General features: G+C 45.1%; 2 protein-coding genes across 2 annotated transcripts in view; both read right to left on the minus strand.

The window, feature by feature from the left end:
- Positions 1-1,248: 1,248 nt before the first annotated feature.
- LOC137903913 (C-C chemokine receptor type 3-like) lies at positions 1,249-5,198 on the minus strand. Its single transcript, XM_068748085.1, has 2 exons — positions 5,026-5,198; positions 1,249-2,238 (listed from the first exon to the last, which is right to left on the minus strand). The coding sequence occupies exons 1-2, from the start codon at positions 5,196-5,198 to the stop codon at positions 1,380-1,382; spliced, it is 1,032 nt and encodes a 343-aa protein (XP_068604186.1). The 3' UTR covers positions 1,249-1,379.
- A 4,695-nt stretch (positions 5,199-9,893) lies between these two features.
- The window catches only part of si:dkey-225n22.4 (collagen alpha-1(XXI) chain), a 40,849-nt gene continuing 25,528 nt past the window's right edge, over positions 9,894-25,214 (minus strand). The window contains exons 17-25 of the mRNA XM_068748201.1: positions 23,710-23,763; positions 22,577-22,630; positions 19,289-19,333; positions 15,213-15,267; positions 13,748-13,894; positions 13,574-13,628; positions 11,108-11,302; positions 10,332-10,409; positions 9,894-10,081 (exon numbers count right to left, since the gene is read on the minus strand). Of these exons, the coding sequence (XP_068604302.1) occupies positions 9,894-10,081; positions 10,332-10,409; positions 11,108-11,302; positions 13,574-13,628; positions 13,748-13,894; positions 15,213-15,267; positions 19,289-19,333; positions 22,577-22,630; positions 23,710-23,763 (871 nt within the window). The remainder of the gene's footprint in view (positions 10,082-10,331; positions 10,410-11,107; positions 11,303-13,573; positions 13,629-13,747; positions 13,895-15,212; positions 15,268-19,288; positions 19,334-22,576; positions 22,631-23,709; positions 23,764-25,214) is intronic.

The raw sequence follows: 25,214 nt of genomic DNA on the forward strand, positions 1-25,214 counted from the left end.
GGGAACAGCCGGACGGAGCCGCCAGCACGCGTAACTCCGAGCAAAATAAATCAATTTCAAAATCGATAAAAACGAAAACGAAGAGATTAGTGTCTTTAATTTTTATTAGTTTTAGTTAGTTTTGTGAAAGGACAATACCGTTTTAGTTAGTTTTCGTGTTCTATTTTAATTATCGTTTTTATTAGTTCTAGTTAACGAAAATGTTTTTTCAATTCTAGTTTTCGTTTTTTCGTTAACTATAATAACCCTGGTGTGCGCGCACACACACGGCACGATCTCTATTTGTAAATTGTGTCATTCGGCGTATAAACCTGTCCATCGTACAAGTCCGCTCTCTTTTCTTCTCGGCCCTGTGCATTCGTTTACCACGGCGGGAAATCAATCAGTGGACCGATGGATTATCATACACACATTATGACGTCTTTACAAATCATGTTTATAAATCGACAAAAGTTGTGTTTTGATCAACATTATGTCACAAATTAATAATGTCATATTTTGCAGAGTCCATGGCACTGGGTAATTACATCATAGCCTGTGTTTGTAATACTTAGTTCACAGTTTTCATACATGTAAAACGTGCTTCATAAAAACTTGCATGGAAAATAGATGACAATACATAAAAATTCAAATAAAATGACATAACAGTCAAATGTATGTTACATAACTTTTTTAAATCACGAATCCAATTTCATAATAAAAACATTAAAATGGAAAACATTGAAAAAAGTACAAAAAATATAAATAGACCTGTTTATTTATTTTTTTTATAATAAGCAATCAATAAGCTATATACATCAGCTCCGGTGTCAAGGAAAGAAAACCATTTCAAGGTTTCTATAAAGACAAAAAGATTGGTAGAGTCAGAATTACATGTTTTTCTGTTTGCTCTACTGCAGTAGTTCATCTAAAATAAAATGTTAAAATGCATTTATATGAAGACAAGTGGAAAGGTGCTTCAATTTACTCGATTTTGATAAGTTCATTTCAAAGCACACTTACACGTTCGAAATTAGAAGCATCGTTAACCAAAGTGTTGGTATCAATATTTATAAGATACTGTATATGTTTGTTTCTCAGTCATGCTGGAACAAATAGCAGTAATCCTGCAAATACCAAAACTGCATACTTTCTTTTATTTAGTCATTCTCATCCATACTTGTCACATTTTAAGGCTTTGTTATGACCTTATGTCGCATACAGAAGCATGCATGCATATATACAAAGTACCCTTGAGCCAATGTGTACATCTTCCTACTTAAATTGTCTAAGCAAAATATAATATTTTGGTTGACCGTAAAAAGATTGGCCTGTGTTTGCAGGGTTTTTCAGACCAATGGTTTGTTAAAGCTATATTCTTAGAAACAAGGCGTTGGGTCCTAAAGATCGTTCGGTGTCGTTTTTGTGCAGGCGATGTTTCCGCTCTGTTGGCTGACTGAAATGTGCTTCTTTAACGCCGGGAAATGTCTCACAAGTATCTGTCTGAAATAATTCTGGAATTTTCTCCCGATAAAAGTGTAGAAGATAGGACTGATGCAAAAGTAAACGTAGGCAAGGTTTCGAGTGATTTGAAGAGCATAACCCCATTTTTGCGCTTCCTCACAAGTTGACGCACTATCGTGCATCAGAAGTACGATGTTGAATGGAGTCCAGGACACAAAGAACAGCAGCACAATGATGAATATTAGCCTCACTGTCTTGAACTTGCTAACTATCTTTGATGATATAACAGTAATAGCAATCCTGATATAGCAGTAGACGATAATGATCAGAGGAAGAATCAAGAAAAGAAAGATCTGAAGGTAAAAGCTGGCTGTTCGCAGCTGATGCAAATGAAAAGAAGGCAAGTCACCTGGATATTCATCACAGTAAGTTTTGTTCTCAACATAATAAACAAAGGTGGTGTGGAGAATCATCGGCTTAATGCATGCCATGATGCTGACGACCCACACAACAATACAGGAGGCGACCGCATACCTTTTATTCCTCAGCCGTGATGCGACTAAGGAGTACACAACTGCAAGGTGTCGGTCAAAGGTCAACAGAGTTAGAAAGAGGACAGAACTGTAAAATCCCAGGTAGTAGACACTTCCAAAGATCTTGCACATGGCCTTGCCAAAGATCCAGTTGGAGAGCTGCATGTAGATTGCCATGAAAGGAAGGCTGCTCATGAAGATCAGGGAGGACAGGACCAGGTTCAGCAGCAAAATGTTGGTCACAGTGGTCAACTGCTCAAATCTAGACGGTTACAATGAGATGGAGAGAAACGTAAGAATCCGTGAACGGTGTGGCACAAGCATTTTTCTTTGTTTTGTTGTTCTCGTGAACACCAGGATATAACGTTAGCATCAAGATGTGGAAAACCAATTTAGGACTATACATAAACAAACAAGAATTGATGTGAAACAGCACGTGTTCACTATGTGTTGGTGTTTTTGAACCAATTGGATCAGCCATAATGTCAGTCCAGTTGGATAGCTGCCATCAAACTTTGAAGTCATTATTTTCTTTGTCAACTCAAGTACCTCATATACCGACACATCATCACAACCAATCAGCCGTTCCCTTCATCCCACCATCACCACCAGTGACTGCAATTTATTTTTATCATCTTTATTCCTGAAATATGTTACCTGGAAGAGAAATACAATCCGATTTACGACCACCTGTACTTATGACCGGTACCGGTCAGCGAGACATTTGCTACCGGGCCGCACAGAAAGAATAAAATGTTTTTGTTCTATTGATTATTAGAGTCTGATTGGTGTTTTAGTTTAGTTTAGTTCCTCCAAATAATAAAGCCGTAAACTAGCGGAAATGAGTTTCAAAACTCAAACAAACGTCTTTGGGGAGCTTCTTTGCCAAGGGGAAAAGGGCATCTAAGAAAAACAGAAGAGGAGCCAACAACCTCCTAGAAAAGAAAGCTTCTTTTAACAGACAAAGCAGGAGACATCCTTAAAATACGGGTTAATCAACTGCTGATTCATTCACCAAGTCCGCTCTATGCATGCCCGTTGATAGGGGGGGCAACCGAGTATGTATTGTCCCGGGTCTCAAGGCAATAGGGACCCATGAGTGACCCTTAATCTACTTTATCTACCGTAATATTCCTCCATTATTTTAAATTAAATAGTTGACTATTACATTAAAGACCTCTTCAATCCCACCAACATGCCTTCCAGTGAGGAAGCAGGGCCTCGGACTCGGGAGTGGGCTCTTCTGTCTTTGGCGCTGAGGTTGCCGAGGTAGTCAAAAAGCTCTTTGCCGGCAAAACCCCGGGGGGGTCTATGAGATCCGCCCAGAGTTCCCTAAGGCTCTGGATGTTGTAGGGCTGTCATTATTGACAATACTCTGCAACATCGCGTGGACATCTGGAGGCAGTGCCTTCGGATTGGCAGACTGGGGTGATGGTCCCTCTTTATAAGAAAGGGGACCGGAGGGTGTGTTCCAACTATAGGGGATCACACTCCTCATCTTCCCCTATTCAGGGGTACTGGAGAGGAGGGTCCGCCGGAAAGTCGAACCTCCGATTCAGGAGGAGCAATGCAGTTTTAGTCCAGCCAGGACGTTGAGGGGGTTCGGTTTGGTGACCTCAGGATTGGGTCGCTGCTTTTTGCAGACGATGTGATCCTGTTGGCTTCATCAGACCGTGCCCTCCAGCTCTCACTGGATCGGTTCGCAGCTGTGTGTTCAGCGGCCAGGATGAGAATCAAGACAATCTAAATTTTAATTTCCGATGGTAATGATCTGGCAACAATTGCCAAAAATGTTCAAGTGTGTGGTAAACACTTTGAGACGCTTTATGGAGCGGGAGATAGACAGGAGGGTCGGTGCAGCATCTTCATGGTGAAGAGGAAGCTGAGCCGAAAGGCGAAGCTCTTCATTTACCGGTCGATCTTCGTTCCTACCCTCACCTGTGGTCACGAGCTTTGGGTAGTGACCGAAAGAACGAGATCGCGGGTACAAGTGGCTGAAATGAGCTTCCTCCGTAGGGTGGCTGGGCTCTCCCTTAGAGATCGGGTGAGAAGCTCAGTCATCCGGGAGGAGCTCGGAGTAGAGCCGCTGCTCCTCCGCGTTGGGAGGAGCCAGATGAGGTGGCTCGGGCATCTGTTCAGGATGCCTCCCGGACGCCTCCCTGGTGAGGTGTTCAGGGCAAGTCCCACCGGGAGGAGACCACGGGGAAGACCCAGGACCCGCTGGAGAGACTATGTCTCTCGGCTGGCCTGGGAACGCCTCGGGATCCCCCCGGAAGAGCTGGAGGAAGTGGCCGGGGAGAGGGAAGTCTGGGCTTCCCTGCTTGGGCTGCTGCCCCCGCGACCCGGCCCCGGATAAAGCGGTGGATGGTTCTATTTTTAGTTCCAGGTAGTATAATGTATTATTTATTATGATTCTTGCTGCTTTAACCCCTCCTCCTAGTCGGACAATCCTGCTCCTATGAGAGGACAGCTGGTTGGATTGGCCCGTTTTTAACATTTAATTAACATTTCCTATTGTTTTTAGCTTCAAGTCAACCAGGGAGAGTATTTTTGTTTTCGTAAGTAAGTCCAGAAGTGTCTCTGAACCTGATCTCTGCGAGTGCTTATTATTATTATATTATTATTATTTAGCGAGTCATAAACCTCCTCCTCAGACGACGACTCTGGAAGGTTTTTTTGAAGCAAGAGTTGCCTTGAAAAAAGGTTTTTGAGGAAACATGTTCAGTTTGACCAAAGACACAAACAAACACACACGCTGGTAAATACACTCTCGCTCAAAATACAGAAATTAAATATATTTAGGAGCAGTAGCCATGTCGCTCTACTAAGATCAAGGTTGATAATTACAGCCTTCTTGTTTTCCATTACCAGAGTGTTTTATTTTCTTAGTAGTTTCAGCAGTACATAAATATATTTTCTAGGTGATAGGGTTGCTGCGTAATACGATGAAACACTATTTTAAACATAAATGAACCAAGGTGAGAATTCTACCATGAATATAAGTACTCCAGCAGTATGCACCATACTGTGTTACTGTTGAACCACTCACCGATGGATGATGACCAGAACCAGCCCGTTGCCCAAGAGACTAATGAGAAACATAAAGTAGAAGAGGATGGACAGATGAGCTCCCAAATCGTTGTCGCTGTCCCGTCTGCATGGAGGGGCAGGCGTGTACGGCTCGTCGCTGTAATCGCTGTACTCGTACGTCGTAGCCTCCATCTTTAGGAGCGACGCCTGTCAGAAACAGAGCAGCTGCTGTTGTAGCATAAAGAACACGTTGTGTTTAGTGAGAATTGCCCAACTTAAAATGACGAATCACACCACAATGTAAAAACGGCATGTTGGCTCCTACCAGGCATGCAAGTAAGAAGAGCTAGAAAACAATGAGCTCAGGAGAACCTCGGAGGAGCAGAGGGTAGAGAAGATGTTCATAGAAATGAGGAGCAGGTCAAACTTAGACGAGTTAGCACGACTATCTGACTCACAGGAAGCTCACGGGATAATAAGATAAGGGAGGGGAAGGAAGTAAACTAAGACTGGGTGTACGAGTGCGTGTGCGTATGAGTAGGATGGAAATACTCAGATTTACTCAGGCCACGAAAAAGTCCCTCCGGGGACACCGCGAGACATTAAAATCATATTGGTTAAACACATTTTAAGTATTTACACGCACAGGATGGCATGCTGTTGGCGTGTTTCGTAGTCCACTGTGAGTCCGCATTGCACCTTCGTGCACGTACATGCAGTGTCGTAGAAATATGTGTCATGTTGCAGTTGCTTAACAATTACTGTAAGGATTTAGAGTTCAGAAGTTCAACATGCCCTTACAAAGAAATGTCTCCGGTTCTGCAGAGTCCTTCTAGAATGACAGTGAAAGGTGAACGGCTGACATTAGCAATTTTAAATTAAGTGTGCTTTGAAAAAGGTACAGAAATGATGTGCTTTGAAAAAGGTACAGAAATGACCAAAGATCGGTTTCTCTGAAGTTGTGTGCCCAGAACACCTCACCAGGGCACCAAAGATTTACATCCATGGTGCCAGCTCATCGTAGAGCCACGTGGAGGTCCACACTCGTGTTTTAGGAGCTGTGAAGAACCCAGAGAACCCAGGGAGAACCTACGCAGACACTGGGAGAACATACCAACTCTGCATAGAAAAGAATCAAGCCCGAAACGTTCTTGCTGTGATGAAGCAGTACTACCCACTGCACCACTGTCAGCCCCTGTAGCAGCTTAACCTGTTCCTGCTGCAGTGATCATGATGCTGCTGCACGCTACAGCTATTCAATTCAATTCAATTCAGTTTTATTTCTGTAGCGCCAGATCACAACATAAAGTTATCTCAAGGCTTTACAGGATTAGCAGGGAAAGACCTGCAGGGAAACACAGAACCCAACTTGACCCACAAGAGCAACGGAGGCAAGGAAAAACGTCCCTTTAACTGGCAGAAACCTTGGACAGAACCTAGGCTCATGGTGGACGGCCATCTGTCTGACCGGCTGGGTTGAGAGAGAGAGAGAGAGACTGAGAGAGAGAGAGAGAGAGAGAGAGAGAGAGAGAGAGAGAGATGAGTCAAAAACAAGGAGATGGATAGGGAAGTGATAGCGAGACAGAGCAGGAGCAGACAAAAACAAAATGCTAATGCTAGCAACGTGGACTTCAGTGTTGAGGGACACAGGTCCAGGTTCTGCAGCACCACGGACAGAAGGACCTGAAAGAGAGAGAGGGACAAACAGAGGGAGAGAGAGAACAAGACTACGGGGAATAGAGACATATTGCACACATATATTTATAACATAAATAATCAGATGAAGGGGGAGGAGCTCAGTGTGTCATGATGTTAAGCCACCAATGCTGCCTAATGACAGCAGATTGATTATATTGATTACTGCATCGATTAGTTATAAGCTTTGTTAAAAAGGAAAGTTCAACTTAAATCAGCCTGATGCAGCTCTTCTGGGGGAAGGCAGTGGTCAGCTATAGATCATTTAGGGCCTCAGTGGAAAATAGTTTTGCTGTTAAGGCCTGCGTTGAAGCTCTGGAGCTGGTCCTGCTTAAATGAACCCACGTCCATTATGAATCATCTCTGCTGCTCCATGTTAATAATAATAATAATATAATAGTAATACATTTTATTTATATAGCGCTTTTCTTAGAACTCAAAGACGCTTTACAGTGTACATAGTAAAAACAATAAAGTAAAACAAAAAATACAAACAATAAAAATGTGAACACGGATATAGAATCAATAAAATTCAAACAGTAAAATAATACATTAAAAGTGAACACGGTTTAAGCAGTCAATAGAAATTCCAACAGTGAAATTATACAGTAAAAGCAATGTCAAACAGATAAGTTTTGAGATCTTTTTTAAATGAATTTAGATCCGGGCATGCTCGTAGCAGTTGTGGCAATGTGTTCCAAAGTGTGGGTGCAGCAATGGAGAAGGCCCTATCACCCCAGGTTTGGAGGTTGGCGTCTGCGAAGCGGAGGGAACAAGATGGGGTGTGATGGTGGAGCAGATCTGTGAGGTAGGGGGGGGGGGGGCAGATTATGGAGAGCTTTGAAAGTGATGAGGAGGACTTTGAACTGTATGCGTTGGGGGACCGGGAGCCAATGAAGGTTTTTAAGGACCGGGGTGATGTGTTCACGGGAGCGGGTCTGGGTGAGGAGGCGAGCAGCGGAGTTTTGAATGTATTGCAGTTTATGTAGGGTTGTTGATGGTAGTCCATAGAGAATGCTATTGCAGTAGTCAATTCTGGAAGTGACGAAGGCATGGATCAGGGTTTCGGCGGCGGAGAAGGTGAGTGATGGACGAAGGCGAGCTATGTTCTTGAGATGAAAGAATGCAGTGCGGGTTATTTGTCTTACATGATGATGAAATGACAGTGTAGAATCGAGGATGATGCCAAGGTTGCGGATAAGTGGGGAGGGAGTGAGGGTGGTATTGTCGAAATCAAGGCCAAACTGTTGGGTGGATTTTGTGATATTTTTTGAACCAATGAGGATAATGTCTGTTTTGTCACTGTTGACTTTGAGAAAATTGTATTTCATCCAACTTTTGATGTCATTTAAACAGTTGGTGACTGTGGAATGGACCTTGGAGTCTATGGAGTTAGTGGTAATGTATAGTTGTATGTCGTCAGCATAACAGTGGAAATGGAGAGAATGACGACGGATAATGTTGCCAAGTGGGAGGATGTAGAGGATGAAGAGGAGAGGACCAAGCACTGAACCTTGGGGGACACCTTGTAATAGTGGGGCTGTAGAGGAGGAGCAGTGGTTGATGTGAATGAACTGTTGTCGGTTTGTGAGGTAGGACTGAAGCCAGGACAGAGCGGAGCCGGTGTTGAACTCGTGCAGGACTTAAACTACAATCCTCTGAGCCTCTCAGAGAGGGCTCGCTTCCAGAGCATCACCATACTTGTTCTCTGCAATAATAAGGGCAGTTCTTCCTTGCCTCCGTCTCCAAAGTTCTTGCTCTTGTGGGTCAAGTTGGGTTCTGTCCTTCCCTGCTAATCCTGTAAAGTGCCTTGAGATGACTTTCTGTTGTGATCTGGCGCTATAGAAATAAAAAATTATTGAATAGTAATAATAATAATAACAAGCAGTGGTTAGCGCTGTTGCTTCACAGCAAGAAGGTCACGGGTTCGAATCCGACTTGCAGCCTTTCTGTGATCACGCCTCTCGCCCGTAGCGAGGCGGATAACGGGTGAAAATGGAAAATGGACAGATGAGTATTCAGCACATCATCGACCATAAACTCTGTGAATAATGAAAAACAGAAGTTTTAAATTAAACGCCTGATAAAAAAAAAGAACGTAGTTTAACGTTTGAGTGAAAAACCTCCGAGGATATAACCTCAAGGTTACTGAGGTTATATATATACTGAGCAGCAATCCAACTTTAACAAATCTGTTAAATTATTATGAATTTATTCAGAGAATGCAATAAGATATTTTGAAAAACAATAAGCAAATTCCAATGCAGGCATTAAAAACAGAACAGAGAGGCTTATTATTGTTCTTGTTATCAAAGTAAAGTTACATATATGTTAAAAACAGAGTAGAAATGAAGTACAAGGCGAGTACAAGTCTGCAGGTGAGATGCTGGAAGTCCAGTAAAGCCACATAATATTAGTCAACAAGAAAACACAACATGACGAGTAGAAATCGACAGTGACAGGATTTGTATGGGCAGGGGGGGGGGGGGGGGGTCATGATGAATTGCTGACTCGTGTCTTTGGGGCCTTTTGATCTTTCATCGCCTGAACCTTTACGTTCACTCTTTTGCATTATCTTGAACCGTGAGCTCACCTCCACGAGATAATAAAATGTCGCCGCATCCGCTCATTCAGGTCATAATTACTGGCGCGGAATAAAGCACACGTTTCACAGCGTTTGGAGATGCAATATTAAACTCCCTCGTGAATATGAGCCCCCCCCCCGCTGTCCGTGCTACGCCGCTATATGCTACAATGAATTCATGAAAGATGTTTTTAGTCATTTCTATGAGCATGTTTTGGATTTGTTTTTCTGTTGTCGAGGTTGTCCTGCGTTCCTGTTTGCCTTAAATAATACGATAAATGAGGAGGTATTTAAAAAAAATATTATTTAGAAGCCTAATTCTCTACGTGTTCGCATAAAAAACCAAGAGAAATAATGATGAGAGATATTTAAATTCACCCCTCAGCCCTGTTCTTTCAGCAGGCTAAGGCGCTAGCTAGCCTGCTGCCTGCCGTTCCATCTCCCTGAATCGACGCCATGTCCGTTTCCGTTTCGCTCCATCGTCTTGCGTCTTCCCCCCCAGTCCAGCCTTCGTCTCGAGAGAGTCGAGAGTCACGCTCATCCCCGTGAGTCAGCGATTCCCTTGGGACTAACAAGTTAACAGCGGCGTCTTCTGTCCCGCCATGTCCTCACACATTGGGTCCTTTGCTGTAATAGTCCCTCAGGTTGTACGAGCGGTAGCACGTGGAGACGTCGCAAACCCCTGGGAGCCCTGGGTCCCCCCGTTTACCAGGCTCTCCGAGTTGCCCTGGCTTTCCAGGAATTCCCTGGTTGCCATGGTGACCAATTCCATCAAAGCCACGCGGACCCTGCATCCCTACAGTCACACGACAAAGTCAAATAGAAAAGACATTAGGAATTCGGTTTTTACCAATCAAATGTGACAGCACCTGAAGCTGAAAGCCCCGCCTTCATCAGCCCCGCCTTCGTCAGCCCCGTCTTCATCAGCCCCCCCTCCTACGACTCTATAGCGTAGTCGTGTCTTACTCTCAAGCCTCAAAGGCTGAGGCGATGACAACAAAATAAATCTACTAATAAACAGGAGAGTAAGAGGACGCGCTGCATACCTGCCTGACCAGGTGGCCCCGGGGGTCCATGGGAACCCTCCCCTTTGCTGCCTTTGAGTCCTCTTGGACCAATTTCACCTGGAGGAACAAGAAGTCTGCTCTTAAACGTAGCATCAGGTGTTTCATAAATGAGCTGCCAGACGGAGACCGGCAGGAATCTGAAGGTTAGCTCCGCCTCCAGATCTTTATTTCATTAACTCTGATCCTTTTATTCCTCATTCAGCGTGGCAGAGATAATCCTGAACTTTTATTTCTCTTCTCTACAGGACCCCCCCCCCCACTTCACCTGGGAAGTTTCGACTTTGAAGCTCCCAGCTTTCTGCCAGGACGCTCATTTATCTTTCAGTCCCGCCCGACGCCTCTGAAGTTATTGCTCCCCTGACCCGCCGGGCAGAAATAATATGCAGCCGTGAAGTGGTGGAGTTTGACATCCTTTATAGCTGATTAGTTGCTCCTTGCCTGAAAGTGAAGATAAATCAGACGCAGCTGATTGTGATGGGCTTGCGTTGGCCTTTCTGTTGTTTCTTCCTCCGCTGACTTTTACTGCCGTTGGCTTGTTTAATCATCTTGTTTTATAGGCACCAACGCATCCAATTTGCTCATCGTTGCCACTGTTTTGATTTTAATCCTTGATGAAAGCAGCAATAAATTCTGTCCTCACTTTGTTTGTGAAGTTTTCTTGTTATTTATGTCTGGCTACTTTCAGGATAAAGATTCTTTCCGGTGTTCCAGACTCTGTGCTAAGCTATCGATTATTCCTGTACGAGTCATATTACCTTTCAGACCGACGGGGCCCTGCATTCCCGGGGGCCCTGGGTAACCGGAGGCGCCGCTCCTGCCGGGGTAGCCTGGAGCACCCATGGACCCTTTGGGTCCTGCTGGTCCTGGCTCACCTGGGGGTCCCTTCATATGTTGGCAGGGCTCACATCGAGCTGGGTTGGTCAGGCTCTGAAGCAATGCTGGAAGTTGATCTGCAGGGCACAGCCAGAAGGTGCCAAGTACTCCATGAGTCGATAAATATGATGTCTTTTATAGCAGGATCTTATACATAACATCATGCCCCCCCCCCATCGGGTCGGTAGCCGCTCTGTTTGCGGTGTTCATTGATGGCTCTTACTCCCTGATGTAAGTTCATATGTTCTTTGTGCACGAGAGAAATTGGATCCAAATCCTTGTCATCCAGCATCATCAGCTATTTTCAGTCTCATACTATGAATGAATGCATTTTATTCCGCTTCACTGTTCAATGAGACGGAGACAAAGGGCAATATTTCAAAGGCCTTGTAACCCTGATGAAGCAAAAGGGGGTAGATTGTAGCAAATGTTATTTGGAACCGCCCCCTTTTCTTACAAGAACACCCAAAAAACGATTTTCTCTTTTTATTACAATCCAATGAGTCAATATCTCTCTCTCTCTCTCTCTCTCTCTATATATATATATATATATATCCATACACATACATATATACTTAGCCATTATACACATACATGTATGTATATACACACTTATGTCCTTGTCTTTGTATCTTATAAACAATATTTCCCAATTACAATCTTCTTGTACATTTTTAGCAAAACATTCAAATACATGTTTTAATTTTACATGAGCAGCCATTCCACAGTTTAACCCCTTCCTGACATACTTTTTTTTTTTTACATTTGTTCTTACTTATGGTTTCTCAAAACGCAGTACTCTTCTCAGATCATAAATACTGTCCCTCATCCTGAACAGATTTTGAATACTTTGTGGTAACAGGTCTTTTTTTTTTTTTTTGCTTTATACGTTATTTGTATTGTGTTGTAATCTACAATGTCGTTAAACTTGAGAATTGGATGAAAAGTTTGTTTGTCGGTTCTCTATAATATTTTTACTAATAATTTGTGTGGCTTTCTTTTTCAAGAGGAAATTTGGATTTACCTTAGTCTATGTATTTCACCAGATCTCTACACAGTAGGTCGTGTATGCAGCAACAAGTGAGTAATATAATGCGTATAGGGCTTTAGAACAAACAACCTTTTGTGCTTTGTATAATATTGCAATGGATTTTGCCACTTTACCTTTTACATGATTTATGTGATTTCCAGTTTAACTTATTGTCTATTATCACGCCTAAACATTTTGTTTCAATTTCAGCATAATTTATTTTAAACTTTCTTTGTAAGTTTGGAGATCAGTTTCCAAATATTATGCATTTTGTTTTATTAGCATGAAGAGACAGTTTCTCTACAACATTTAGAACTTGTCCTAAATCTTCCACACTACGGAATATTTTTGTATCATCAGCATATAGTATATACGTTCAAGATTTAGAGATTGACCCTAAATCATTGATGTACAAATTAAACAGCTCTGGTCCAATAACTGAGCCCTGTGGCGCCCCACATGTTATGTCTAAAAGATTAGAATGTACATTGTTAAGGCGCTTTTCCGCCTTGTGGATCACGGCTGTTGCTGGAGCCAATCCCAGCTGACTACGGGCGAGACGCGGTGCACACCCCAAACACGTGGTCAGCACATCGCGGGGCCACACAAAGACAGACAGACACTACGGACATTTTAGAGCGACCAATTCACCCAAATTAGTTTTAGAGGTGGGAGGAAACCGGTAAACCCGGAGAAAAGCCACGTAGCCACGAGGAGAGCGTCACGCAGTCTTGAAATGTTGTCGCAGCTTCGCATTAAAAGTGACACAAGTAGCGGAATAATATTTAGTGGCAACAGCCATGAAGATTTATGAAAGACTCCTGGATGAAAACAACAACAACAACAATTATTATTATTATTATATTAGCAAATGCATGTGAAGGGAATGCTTTTCTTCAGATGATACACTGGAAAGATAACAACATCCTGAGCTTCTTTTTCCCGCCGCGCCCTTCCCTGAGGGCCGGTGGGGGGGTGGGGGTGCATTCTGATTCATGCCATGCTGATGCTGTGTTTTTAGAAATGCTACCAAGATGGAAAACACACCCACAGTCGTGTTGTGCGATGAAGACACGCACCAGTTAATGGCTGAATAACTCAGCTGATTCCTTTCATGTCGGCATCTTTAGGATCACAGGAAAAGTGTTTCCTGAAGTTGTCCGGCAGATGCCCGAGTTTAACGCTAGCTTGTTATGATGACTGTAAATGAACTGGATGAAAGGAACCCCGGCGGCTGGCCCTCTGAGGACGAGTCCACTATTAGCAGTGCTGGTGTGTGCTCTAAATTCAGACTCTGTGTGAAGGAACCGATACTTACTCCGCAGAACATCAGCGCAAAGCTTTAGGAGACGCTCGTCTGAAGGGGGTTTGCCCTGCAACACCAAGTCACACCGTGGGATTTAAACAGGGTTGAGGTCTGCCGACAGAGTCCTGCAGGAAGCTTTTGATTTAAAACGCATCTTTTCCTTTGCTCAGGGAGAGGCTCACTCACAGGTTTCCCGGGATACCCTGGTTGACCCGGCTGGCCCGGCAAACCGTCCTGGCCGGGAAATCCTCTGAGGCCAACAGAACCAAAGTGGCCCACGTCCCCTTTCTTTCCCTCTGTCCCCTTGGGACCCATGTCACCGGCGACTCCTTTCTGGAAAAAGCAGGAGGGAGGAGTTTGCACAAGAATGTACAGCAGGAGTTGACAGCATCGTGTTGTTTTAGGTTCCAAGCTCAGTTAATGGCTCCCGAAGCTGGTTTCTAAACATTGCTGAACGGCTCGCTTCCGCTCCGTCATGTCAGTCAGATTCAGTTTCATCAACCAGCTGTCAAGTGTGCCGACAGATTATTAGCAGACTGTGGTTAAGGCTAGAGACTCTAGTGAACCCGACTCTACTCATCATTTAGATTTTCCATTTTCTGGCTTCAACATCAATCATCATCGACTCATTCCTGCGCCAGCGAAAAGCCAGGGATGCTCCAGCAACGTCGGATGCTGGAGCATCCAGCAACCGGCGTTATATCATTCTTCTGAACAACTGAAGAAGAAGAGGAGCACGGCCGTGCGATTCAAACTCTCCACAAACCCACAGATCCCAAAAATCAATTTAGAGCTCAAATTAAAGGGTGATGTTTTCACCCTCTAATGAGTCTAAGTAATACTAATACCTTATTAATCTGTCCCCTGGAGGGCAATTTGGCTTACAGCAGTTTGAGGTGCTGCTGGTCGCGGCATGTGCACGCGCCCGGGCAATGTGGGTTAAGTGTCTTGCCTAAGGACACAACGACAGTGTAAACATGCGCCTGAGCCGGGGATCGAACCGCCAACCTCTCGATCATAGGACGACCCTCTCTGTCGCCCCGTTTTCTTTTTTTTTTTTAAGTGATACAGTCTTAGATTTCAGTCCACCTGAAAATGTGTACGTTACCCTCCTTAAACTCTGCAGTTACCTTACGCACAAATGAGGCTCTGCTCAATGTGTAATCATAAGTAACGTATCGAGGTAGTGTGACCTTGCACTCTCTCACTGACCTTGTCTCCTTGCACACGTACTTTATTACTACAGCTAATAGAATATGCAATCTGCCAACTGAAATAACAAACTGTTTTGGTCCAGAAATGATTCTTAACTAACAAAACTCGCTTGTTTAAGGTAAAAAAGTAAAGTGCAGCGTAATGAATAGATACTCAGATATGTACTCGTCGATGGTCCAAATGTTCTTTCAACTGCGTTTTACAGTGAAGTCATGAAACGCAGTGTGAGCTTCAATGGGAAAGGCTCCATAATGGTTGGTTCTACAGAGGACGGATAATCCTCGCGCCTGTGCCTTTACAAATTTGGGCTTTTGTGATGTATATTTCTGCCCAGGTGTCCAGATCCCTCGGCGCCTGGAGGCGTGCGCTCGCTCGGCGCTCTGCTGCGCCCGTGCAGGCGTGACGCTCACTGCGCTGCAGAATGAGACTCTAATACGGCCAAGTCTAATTCGACAAACCTCTCCTCGTCTTCCCGTGGGTCCCACTTCACCCTGTCAGAACGGGGAAGAGAAAGAGAGCGGCAGTTAGAACACAGTGCCAGAGACGCTAGACACACACGTCTCCGTATCGCTGTCCTTTCACGTCCTCTCCACCTGGTGGCTGATAAAACATGTTCTTATTATTTTAAAGTGCTCTCTGGTGATTCTTTTTTTTTTACTTTGCTATTTACCGTAATGTCATGAAACACAGGACAAACTTGAGGCTCTGCATCGGCTCCATTTCAGCTCTTCGTCTTTTCATCCCCCTTTTCGCTCTTCGTGAATTGATCGAAGTCGTCTCGTTGTTTTATTTGTGTTTTCTCTGACGGTCTTTTGTCATCTGGAGTCTATCGCTGCATTGAAAAGCTTCACTTTTGTGCATTAGCATTGCTGCTTGACATTCAGGCAGAGCCACAGAGCCTCGCTAACTGCTTCCTGTGGGCGGCTGTCAGCAAGGATTCCCTGCATCGAACGCACACGCTTTAATCAATACACTTATCTGCGCTGGCCTCACAACAAGCTGCACTTCTCCCCTGATCTATGGCTCTATCTTGAGATACGATCCTCCTGCGTCATGTCCTCGGTATCTATTTAGAACGCTCTACATTTCACAAATATTTGTGCAGGTACTCAGAGCTCAAAGATAAAATGAGGAATGTCATTGAAGTGTTCTGCAGCAAACTGTCACCTTTTAGCCTCAACGTATGTCTGCTGGCCTGAGGGGGCGTCGCTGAGCGCCACTTTGCTGATTTGTGTTTTACGAGACACTCTTCCACCGTCTTCTTCTATCCTGGCCGTAATTGTTGTTGCCAAAATTCTGGCATTTCATTGCCATTAGTGGATGGATGGATGCATTATTGATGAGCTTTTAAAATTATGAAAAGGTCCCTTCTAGCCATCCCACTCACAAAATATTTGCATTGCAAACTTCAGCCTGGCCCGACTCGGATGTTTCAGGCTGTAACGGTGAGCATCAGCTCGCAGTGTTCTTCACAGGTCTGAACAAAAACCTGCGCTGTGATGAAGAGGAGGTGAGGAAGGCAGTTGTCGTTATTTTAACACTTTTAAGCCCGCCCCATGAAGTAATCGTCAGAAAACTCTCATTTTTAGGTCTTAATGGAACCTTCTGACAAATGTGTCAACAAAAAAAAGCATTCATCTTTAAATAAGTGCTCTAATTTATAGAACTTTTGCAAAATCTGGATTCTTTTTCATGGAAAAGGCAGACGAGTGTGTTGCCTTTTATCTATCAGCTTTTGTCGGAGGGGGTGAAACTTCTGAAGTAAATGTCTCAGAATCCTGAAAGGCCGTGTGTATTAAATGTGATACGTTTGTCAATAAAGGGTTAATGAGGAAGTAGGACTGAGGAAGTGTGTCTGATGACATGCGTCAGCCTCGAGAGCGTCACACGGAGGCGGGGATGCTCTCTGGAACAGGAAGCTCCAACTCAGACACTCAACCGTTTCATCTGTCTCTGCTGTCACCGCGGGAACAGACTCCACACGATGCGCGCACACACACACACACACACACACACACACACACACCCAGGGACGTGGAGATCCATGCCTCGGATGCTAACCCATCAATTCTTAAATGCTACTTCATTAAAATGTTCTCGTCTTGAAAGCTGGAAATTGCAGCTCCTCCCATTAATATCATGACGATTGCTTCCCAGCAAACATTGATAAGGATGATCATCTTAGCATGAATCCATCCCACAGGTGGGCCTCTCTCACTTTAGCCGGGCGTTCCCAGGCCTTCCAGGTTCTGAGCTAAAACAGACTGAAATGATTTCTCTGGGATTAGCGGACGGACCAGATTACGTGAAACTCTGCCGAGGCAGTCGTGTTTTCATCCGTGTCCATTTGTTTGTCAGCAAAGGCGACTGGCACAATTCCCATGCGGCACAGAAGGATGGCGCAGGGGCAGCAGAGAACCCATTAAATGTTGGTCCAGATCCAGACAGTAGGGGGGACAAGGAAGCTTTGTCCACTTTCCTTAATGCTGCATACATTGTCTCTTCTAAACAATGCATGGTGGAAAAGATCAGTCTGTGTCGTTTGGATTCATCGGATGTCCTAAAAAATTGTAACAACCAACAATGCGTTGAAATAATGAGGCGTCCATGATGTTCCTGAATGTCTCATGGTCTCAGAATATTTACAGCCTGACAGGTTTGTCCTGATTTGAGGACACTGGTCATCACTAATGAATCTCTTTGCAGAATGAAAATTAAAATATGACCTTATTTACCATTTTCACAGCTAATCATTCATGAAGAATGTCTGTCCAGCCTTTATGCTTAAAGAAACTAGAAAGACAATCAGAGATTGCAGACCTCGCCTCCAATCGACTATTGGATCTTGTGAGACAGTAAACAGGGCTTCCGGATCAGAGGGGCCAAACCTGCTCTAGCTTGCTGCTCCGGAACGTACTACAAGACACCTTCTGGACTCTTTTTCCCATCATGCCATTCGTGTCCCTCCCTCTTAAAGTGACACTTTACAGCACAGGCACAATTCCAGATGTAAAAATAATTCTGGAATCTGGATCCAGATCCGGATCATCGCCATTCTCGGGGAGGACCGAGCCACAGACAGAACCTTGCTTGTGTAAAAATTTCAAGTCGATTGGGTTACTAGTTTTTGAGTTATGCGCTCGGACAGACAAACAGACAAACAAACGCACCCAATTGCAATACCCTCGCCTCCGCTTCGGCGAGGGTAAAGATATATGAGTGTGCGTGTGTGCGTGTGTGTGTGTGTGTGTGTGCGCGCGAGAGAGTTATTTCCCCTAAAATGATGCTATTTCTGACGCTTGGTGATGAAGGTGCTACTCATCATGTGGCCGATGAGCTGTCACAACCCCAGTTTGTAGAAGGAGAACTGAGAACTCCCAGACGCTCAGCAACCCGGACTAAATTAGGATGGAGAACCAAACCAGCGATGTTGGGTTACGTGGGTATTATTGTCAGAGTGTTGTCACTGGTCCGGGCGGCACGGTGGCGTAGTGGGTAGCGCTGTTGCCTGGCAGGAAGAGGGTTCTGGGTTTGCTTCCCTTTTTGAATGGAGTTTGCGTGTTCTCCCCGTGTCCGGGTGGGGTTTATGCGTAGGTGTGTGTGTGTGTGTGTGTGTGTGTGCGGGAGTGGTTGTCGGTCTGTGTGTGGCTCCGCAGTGCGCTGGCGACGTGTCAGGGGTGTACCACGCCTCTCGCCCGTAGTCAGCTGGGACAGGCTCCAGCAGCACCCGGGACCCAGAAGGCGGATAAAGCGGCTGCAGACGAGACGACGGACGTGTCGCCGCCCCGACAGCCCTTCGTCATGGAAACCAGCGCCACTATTTCAGCCGTCGAGTTCCATCGTTACGGGCTTTCTGTCGGCAAATAAAGAGGTTCTACCTACAAAATACTCTTGGACTGATATTGATTTTCTTGGGGAGGCTCCAGCCTTTCGTGCTTAGTGCTCCAGTGTGTGTGTGTGTGTGTGGGGGGGGGGGCTCCTCCCATCCTGGGCCGAGGATCTGAAGAATGATATTTCACATTCCCAGGTCTCCTTGATTTGACTGTTATTTTGTACTGCGTGAAACGTCCACGCTGTTTCATTTTGTCCGTCGTACCTCTTTATTCCCGTCCCATAATTCCCTGCTGCATCCTTTTATTGGCTTTGTTTGGTCCTTTGTGGTATTTTTTGTGCGACATAGGCTGTGTGGTTTTAATCTCGTAAAGCAGCCTGTGAAGTCACTTTCAGGTTTTTATTTTGGTGGATTTTATTAGCATCATATATTTTGTGATAAGGTTTTATGATGACTTGTTTCGGGGGGGGGGCTTTATGGTATTAGATCGACTTCACAAAAACGGATTTAACCCAACTTCTGAACCTAAACGAGCTCCTTGTAAACGAGGACAGGTGGAGAGACCTCCTGCCCTTGTGGGGACATTTAGTGCCTCTTCTGGTGAACACTTGCACACACACACACAAGAGTCTGCTTGGAGAAGCTGCCCCCTAGTGGAAGCAGAATGACTGCACACTCACCGTGGCACCGGCAGCACCGGGCTCTCCGTCTCTGCCTCGCTCTCCCTGCAACGAGACACATCATGATTGAGTGAAGATTTGTGAGTTTTTTTTTTTACATATCCTGGAGTGTGTTTGTATGAGCAGCAGTGGTGTGAGCCGAGTACATGTGTGTGTGTGTGCGTGCGCGCTCTGTAACACACTGCTGTACTCTCTCTCTTACATAGTGCCCAAACCGTTTTATGTTTATGTTTTCATTCCTTGGATGGACTGGGTGGTGAGAAACGCATTAATATACGAGCAGACGGCTCTTCACATACGCAGACGTGACCTCATGAACTCCTAATCAGCAGCTGACTGGGGGGGGGGGCGGCCCAGAAGAGATCCAGCGTTGCAGCGTCCTCGCAAAACAAACCGAATGGATAAATGCTGATCACTCTGATCAATAAAGCCGGATCCTCCGTCGTCGGATGCATTTAGGGAGGTGTTCGGAGGATATATTTCATCTTCCGCTCCTCATTTTTATTGTTACAATTATTCTTAGCGTTGCTGATTCTACTTTCAGCACATCCCAGTCAGGAGTCGCCACGGCATCCTCTCCCCTCTCCCCTCGGGCAGGAGGCTACGGTCCATCCGGACCAGAACCCCCCCCCCCCCCCCCCCCCACAGGAACAGCTTCTCCCCCTCGGCTGCAAGACTCATGAACATTTTACTACCGGTAACCTGCACTGTTCTGTTTGCACTGCGTGATTATATTAGTTTTACTGCTGCTAATACACATCTGTGTATCCACTCCTGATGCTGCTGTTTTTGTGATGTGTCTGTACTTGTATGTTTTATGTAACTTAGTTATTACTGTTACATGTAGCACGACTTCACCGAGAAACATTCCTAGTCTGTGAACCCTCACTGACAATAAACGACTTCTGATTCTGAGAAAATGTATCTTCTCCACTTCACCCTGTCCTTTGCATCGTCCTCCCCAACACCAGCCACTCTCATGTCCTCCCTCACTACGTCCATGTCTCTTCTCCTGGGTCGTCCTCTAGTCCTGTTCCCTGGCAGTTCCATCCTCAGCATCCTTCTACCGATATAGTCCCCGTCTCTCCTCTGGACATGTCCAAACCATCAAAGTCTGGTCTCTCTGACCTTGTCTCCAAAACGTCTAACCTTCACTGTCCCTCTTATTGTCTCATTTCTAATCCTGTCCAACCTGGACACTCCCAAGGAGAACCTCAGCATCTTCATCTCCTCCACTTCTAGCTCCGCCTCCTGTCTTTTCCTCAGAGACACTGTCTCTAAGCCGTCCATCATGGCTGTCCTCACCACTGTCTCTAAGCCGTCCATCATGGCTGTCCTCACCACTGTCTCTAAGCCGTCCATCATGTCTGTCCTCACCACTGTCTCTAAGCCGTCCATCATGGCTGTCCTCACCACCGTCTCTAAGCCGTCCATCATGGCTGTCCTCACCACTGTCTCTAAGCCGTCCATCATGGCTGTCCTCACCACTGTCTCTAAGCCGTCCATCATGGCTGTCCTCACCACTGTCTTGTAGACCTGTCCCTTCGTCCTACCACAGAGCACTCCTGATACTTTCCTCCCCCCGTTCCAGCCTGCCTGCACACGATTCTTCACCTCCTTTCCACATTCTATTCTTGCTGTTCTGGGTTCTGTGATCTCTGTGTGTGCTCCCACCATCTGGTCGGACTGCTGGACCAACACTGGTCACTTTTGGAATTCCCCTTGGGGTGAATAAAGTATCTATCTTTCTATCTCTCTATCTCTCTATCTGACGCAATCATCGCCTGAACTCTTGAACCGTTCACATACGGTGCAGAATCGTGTGACTCTACACCAGGTGTGCAGAAAGTGATCCGTTACCTGGCATCCTTTAAGGCCCGTCTCACCTTTGTGGCCCTGGAAATGCAACATTAGACATTAGATCATCGCTACATTGTGACATCTGAAAAACAAGCTGCTGTTTGAGGAGCTCTAGCAGCTGACAGCCAACTGTACGGTCTTCTCTCCAGGACCATGAAAACACAACGTTGATGAAGCGTTGCAGACTTCATCAAGTCGAGTGAAACTCGCCAGGTCATTTATTTGATCGTGTGGTTTCATGTATGAATGGCTCTTACCGTGTGACCTTTGAACCCGGGCATCCCCATCGTGCCTGGCTGACCTGGGAAACCCGGCTCTCCGGGCGTACCCTGAAAGGGCGAGTGTTTATTGACGTTTGTAAGATAATTTAAGGAAAAGAAAACATGGACGAAACATGCGTTATTTAAAATTCAACAAATGATCATCTCTTTCAAAAGAAACGTTTCAAATAGGGGCAGAACGGTGGCGCAGTGGTTAGCACTGTTGCCTCACAGCGAGAAGGTCACGAGTTCAGGTCCAACTTGCCGCCTTTCTGTGAGGAGTTTTCATGTTCTCCCCGTGTCTGCGTGGGTTCTCTCCGGGTTCTCCGGCTTCCTCCCACCAAAAACATGCTAATTAGGTGAATTGGTTACGCTGAATTTCCCATGTGTGTGAATGATGTGTGTGTGTGTGGGGGGGGGCCTGCCATGAACTGGCGGCTTGTCCAGGGTGTACCCCATCTACAGTCATTTTGCCTCATCCGAGTCCTCTCTGTAAACTCTGATTTTTCTTTCACGCTTTGTGAATCCAGAATAGTCAATAGTCATTTAGTAAAGCTAATAGATGTGTAATAACTGTAATAAGAGAAGCTTAGCATAAATGTCGAGAGGTTGGATCTGAGCTTCTTTGCGTGCTGAAAAGCAAAGTAAAGTTGAGTATAGTGTACCGATTGTGCACGTACGCGTAAAGACGAACGCCACGACATGCCCTTGCCATCCACTGCGCTGACCACAGCACCGCCGGCTGGGTGGGAACCCTGCTGGTCCTTTAAGAGTCACGTAGCTCAGCGCCAAAAGCCACAAATTAAGTTTTAGTCAAGCGAAATACTTCCAGCCTTTCAAATCGTTCTGTTGTCTGTGTTCTTGTGTGTCGATTTATTTCTTTGGATCGGTTCCTTGTGTTTAGATTATTTCACCCTTGCCTGCCTCAGATGTCTCTATTGCGTCTAAACGCCTCGGTTTATACGATTCAATCCTTGAACTCTCCGAAACCAGGCCCAACTGACCTCCGGTAGCCAACACGTTCTCCTCACAAGCAACACAAGGTGCCACATAAATACTTTATCTGACGTTGAATACTGGTGGAACTATAGAAAATACACAGATATAATACAAAATGAAGGAAATGAAGACGCAAGGGAGGAGTGAGGGAAACGATGTCTCCACTCACCTTCTGGCCTTGTGGACCGCCAGGACCAGCGACTCCTGCAGCTCCAGCGCTTCCCTGAATTCAACACAGACACATTCCGTATTTGAATCTGTTTTCATGACCATCGATCCTCAGGCTCTGCTTTAACTGGCACAAAGCACCCAGATCAGGGAGAGGATGCCAGGATGGAGCTGCTGTCTTCACCCATGTAGCTGCAGCAAGGCACAAAGATCTAAACTGAAGTGGACTATAAATCACAGCATGAGGCGATTCATCATCTTCCTCTCAGTCAGTCCCATAGCGGCTCCGTCCGACCGTAGGACAGCGCTGCGCTACTGAAAGCAGAACGCATTTAGGACATGTAAAACTGCCCCGTCGGGTTCGTGAAAGTGTTTCATCAAAGGCAGGGTTGACATGTAGAATTAGTTTTTTAAGAATCGTATTGTCATTGTTTGTGACGTCTAATAGGATTTTGATCGGGGTGGAAGAACAAACAAAATTGTTTAATAAAGTCACTTTACGGTTGTCAATTGTGCCGTTGCCTGATTATATTCCCTTTGGAGGATTTATCCGTTAAAATACAGGATATATTCACCATTGACCTGCAAAGGAAGCGTTTTACAGATGTGTGCACCTTAAAATGACGCTAAAGAACAATGTCGGAGTAATTTGGTTGAATTTGGTAGCGGCTGATGTAGTTTATTGTTTATTGGGATCCCCATTAGCTCCCATGTGTCGGGGTCTGTTCCTGGTATTTCTGATCATTCATTCTTCTCCCTCCTTGCAGTGGGCGTGGCAGAGCGGAGCAGACACACCGGTTAATCTGCTTAAATCATTTGTTCACCGGTACTACCAACACCAGATTACCCGATTGTCTCTCGTTCCTGCTTCGTGTCCTGCTTTTTGATGCACTTCCGTTCTCTGCCGTGTTCGGGTTATATTTGTTAGTTTTTCCGGTCGGCTGAGTATCCTGAGTGTTTGTTGGACTATTGTATTAATATTTCCAGCCTGTTATTCTTTTGTGTTTTCTTACTGGACGTTCCAGCCCCTCCCTCCTCAGTGCACCTTTTTGTTTAAGCGTTATTAAAGACTCGTTATCTATTCCCTGCATTAGCAGCGTGCATTAGCGTAACAACTAATTATAACGTTCAGACCTTGGGACCATCTTGACCGATCTCTCCGGGAGACCCCGGGGGCCCTTGGATTCCCTGGAAAGAGGGAGCGACAGAGAGACATTAGAGGAGGGAAGCGATGGGAGAGAGAGAATAAGATGAATGAGAGAGACAGTGATATGAGCTGAATGTGACAAAATGCATGACGGCTTAGAAATGAGATGGCTCAGATTCACACACACACACACACACACACCAAATTTAGTGACACCTACAGCCACAACACTAGAGGGAGCTCAAACAACAACCTCATTACACCCTCCTATAGGACTAACATGGGTAAATCATCTTTTTACAATACTGCCCCCCGAGGGTGGAACTGTTTGACTCCTGCCCTCAAAACATGCACCTCTTTGGCCTCCTTCAAAACGGCCCTAAAAATACACCTTTTAGGGGGACAGAAACGGAGATAGTCATCACGACTCTCTCCGGATCAACCCCTCCCCTCCCTTTTTTGTCCACCTACGTTGTACATAGTATGTGTCTTTGTAATTTATTGTTATTTTGCATCGGTGGCGCAGTGGTTAGCACTGTTGCCTCACAGCGAGATGGTCGCAGGTTCGTCTCCGGCTTGTGACCGTTCTGTGAGGAGTTTGCATGTTCTCCCCATGTCTGCGTGGGTTCTCTCCGGGTTCTCCGGCTTCCTCCCACCACCAAAAACATGCAGCCTAGGCTGATTGGTGACACTAAATTGCCCGTAGGTGTGTGTGTGTGTGTGTGTGCGGCTGGTTGTCTGTCTCTGTGTTGCCCTGCGATGGACTGGCGGCTTGTCCAGGGTGTCCCCTGCCTCTCGCCCATTGACTGCTGGGATTTATATTAATTATCTGAGGAGTTGCATTATGCATCCTACACATAATGCTAATGCTTGATTATCTAGCATTAGCATTATGTGTAGGATGCATAATGCAACTCCTTAGATAATTAATCTAAATTTAGCCCCATGAGATAGATTGAAGTGTGTTTATCTTGTACTGTATATTAGCTAAAGTAGCAATAGGTGAGATTATGTCCTAATCTTTTAAAAAATGTACATTAACATCATTATCAGGCTTTTATTTGTTTTAGATTTAAATGGGATTAAACATTTCTGCATTGTCTCCTAATTATTAATATTTTGTTTGAGTATTTCCTCTCATATATGATAAATAACATTTTATTTATAATTCTACTTTTATTTAGTGACCTTTTAACATTGGTCTGGGGACTAAATTTGAAAAATATCCCAGAGGCTAACTCTGGCACAAATATTAATTAATGTCCATCGCCTCTGTTAAATAAACCAATAAATAAATACAATACATGTAAAAGTATTCAAACTATCTGATGAGTTGTACGCTACAGATGTGATATTGCACTAATGTCGGCATTCTCAACTCGCTGACGGACAACGAACGATAGCTCGCTGTCGCCAGCAGCAAGACTTCCTTTGATAGTACGAACCAGATGCAGGGCAAAATAAATGATGATTGATGTGGATGATAGCTCAG

Source organism: Brachionichthys hirsutus, chromosome 14, assembly GCF_040956055.1.
Source record: "Brachionichthys hirsutus isolate HB-005 chromosome 14, CSIRO-AGI_Bhir_v1, whole genome shotgun sequence".
Taxonomy (NCBI): domain Eukaryota; kingdom Metazoa; phylum Chordata; class Actinopteri; order Lophiiformes; family Brachionichthyidae; genus Brachionichthys; species Brachionichthys hirsutus.

What these genes read in the sequence shown, in the direction of transcription:
- LOC137903913 (XM_068748085.1), bottom strand. Translation starts at nt 5,198, where the DNA reads ATGGAGGCTACGACGTACGAGTACAGCGATTACAGCGACGAGCCGTAC. An exon ending in GTTCTGGTCATCATCCATCG is followed by an intron (nt 2,239 to 5,025) that starts GTGAGTGGTTCA and finishes GTAACCGTCTAG; the next exon opens with ATTTGAGCAGTTGACCACTG.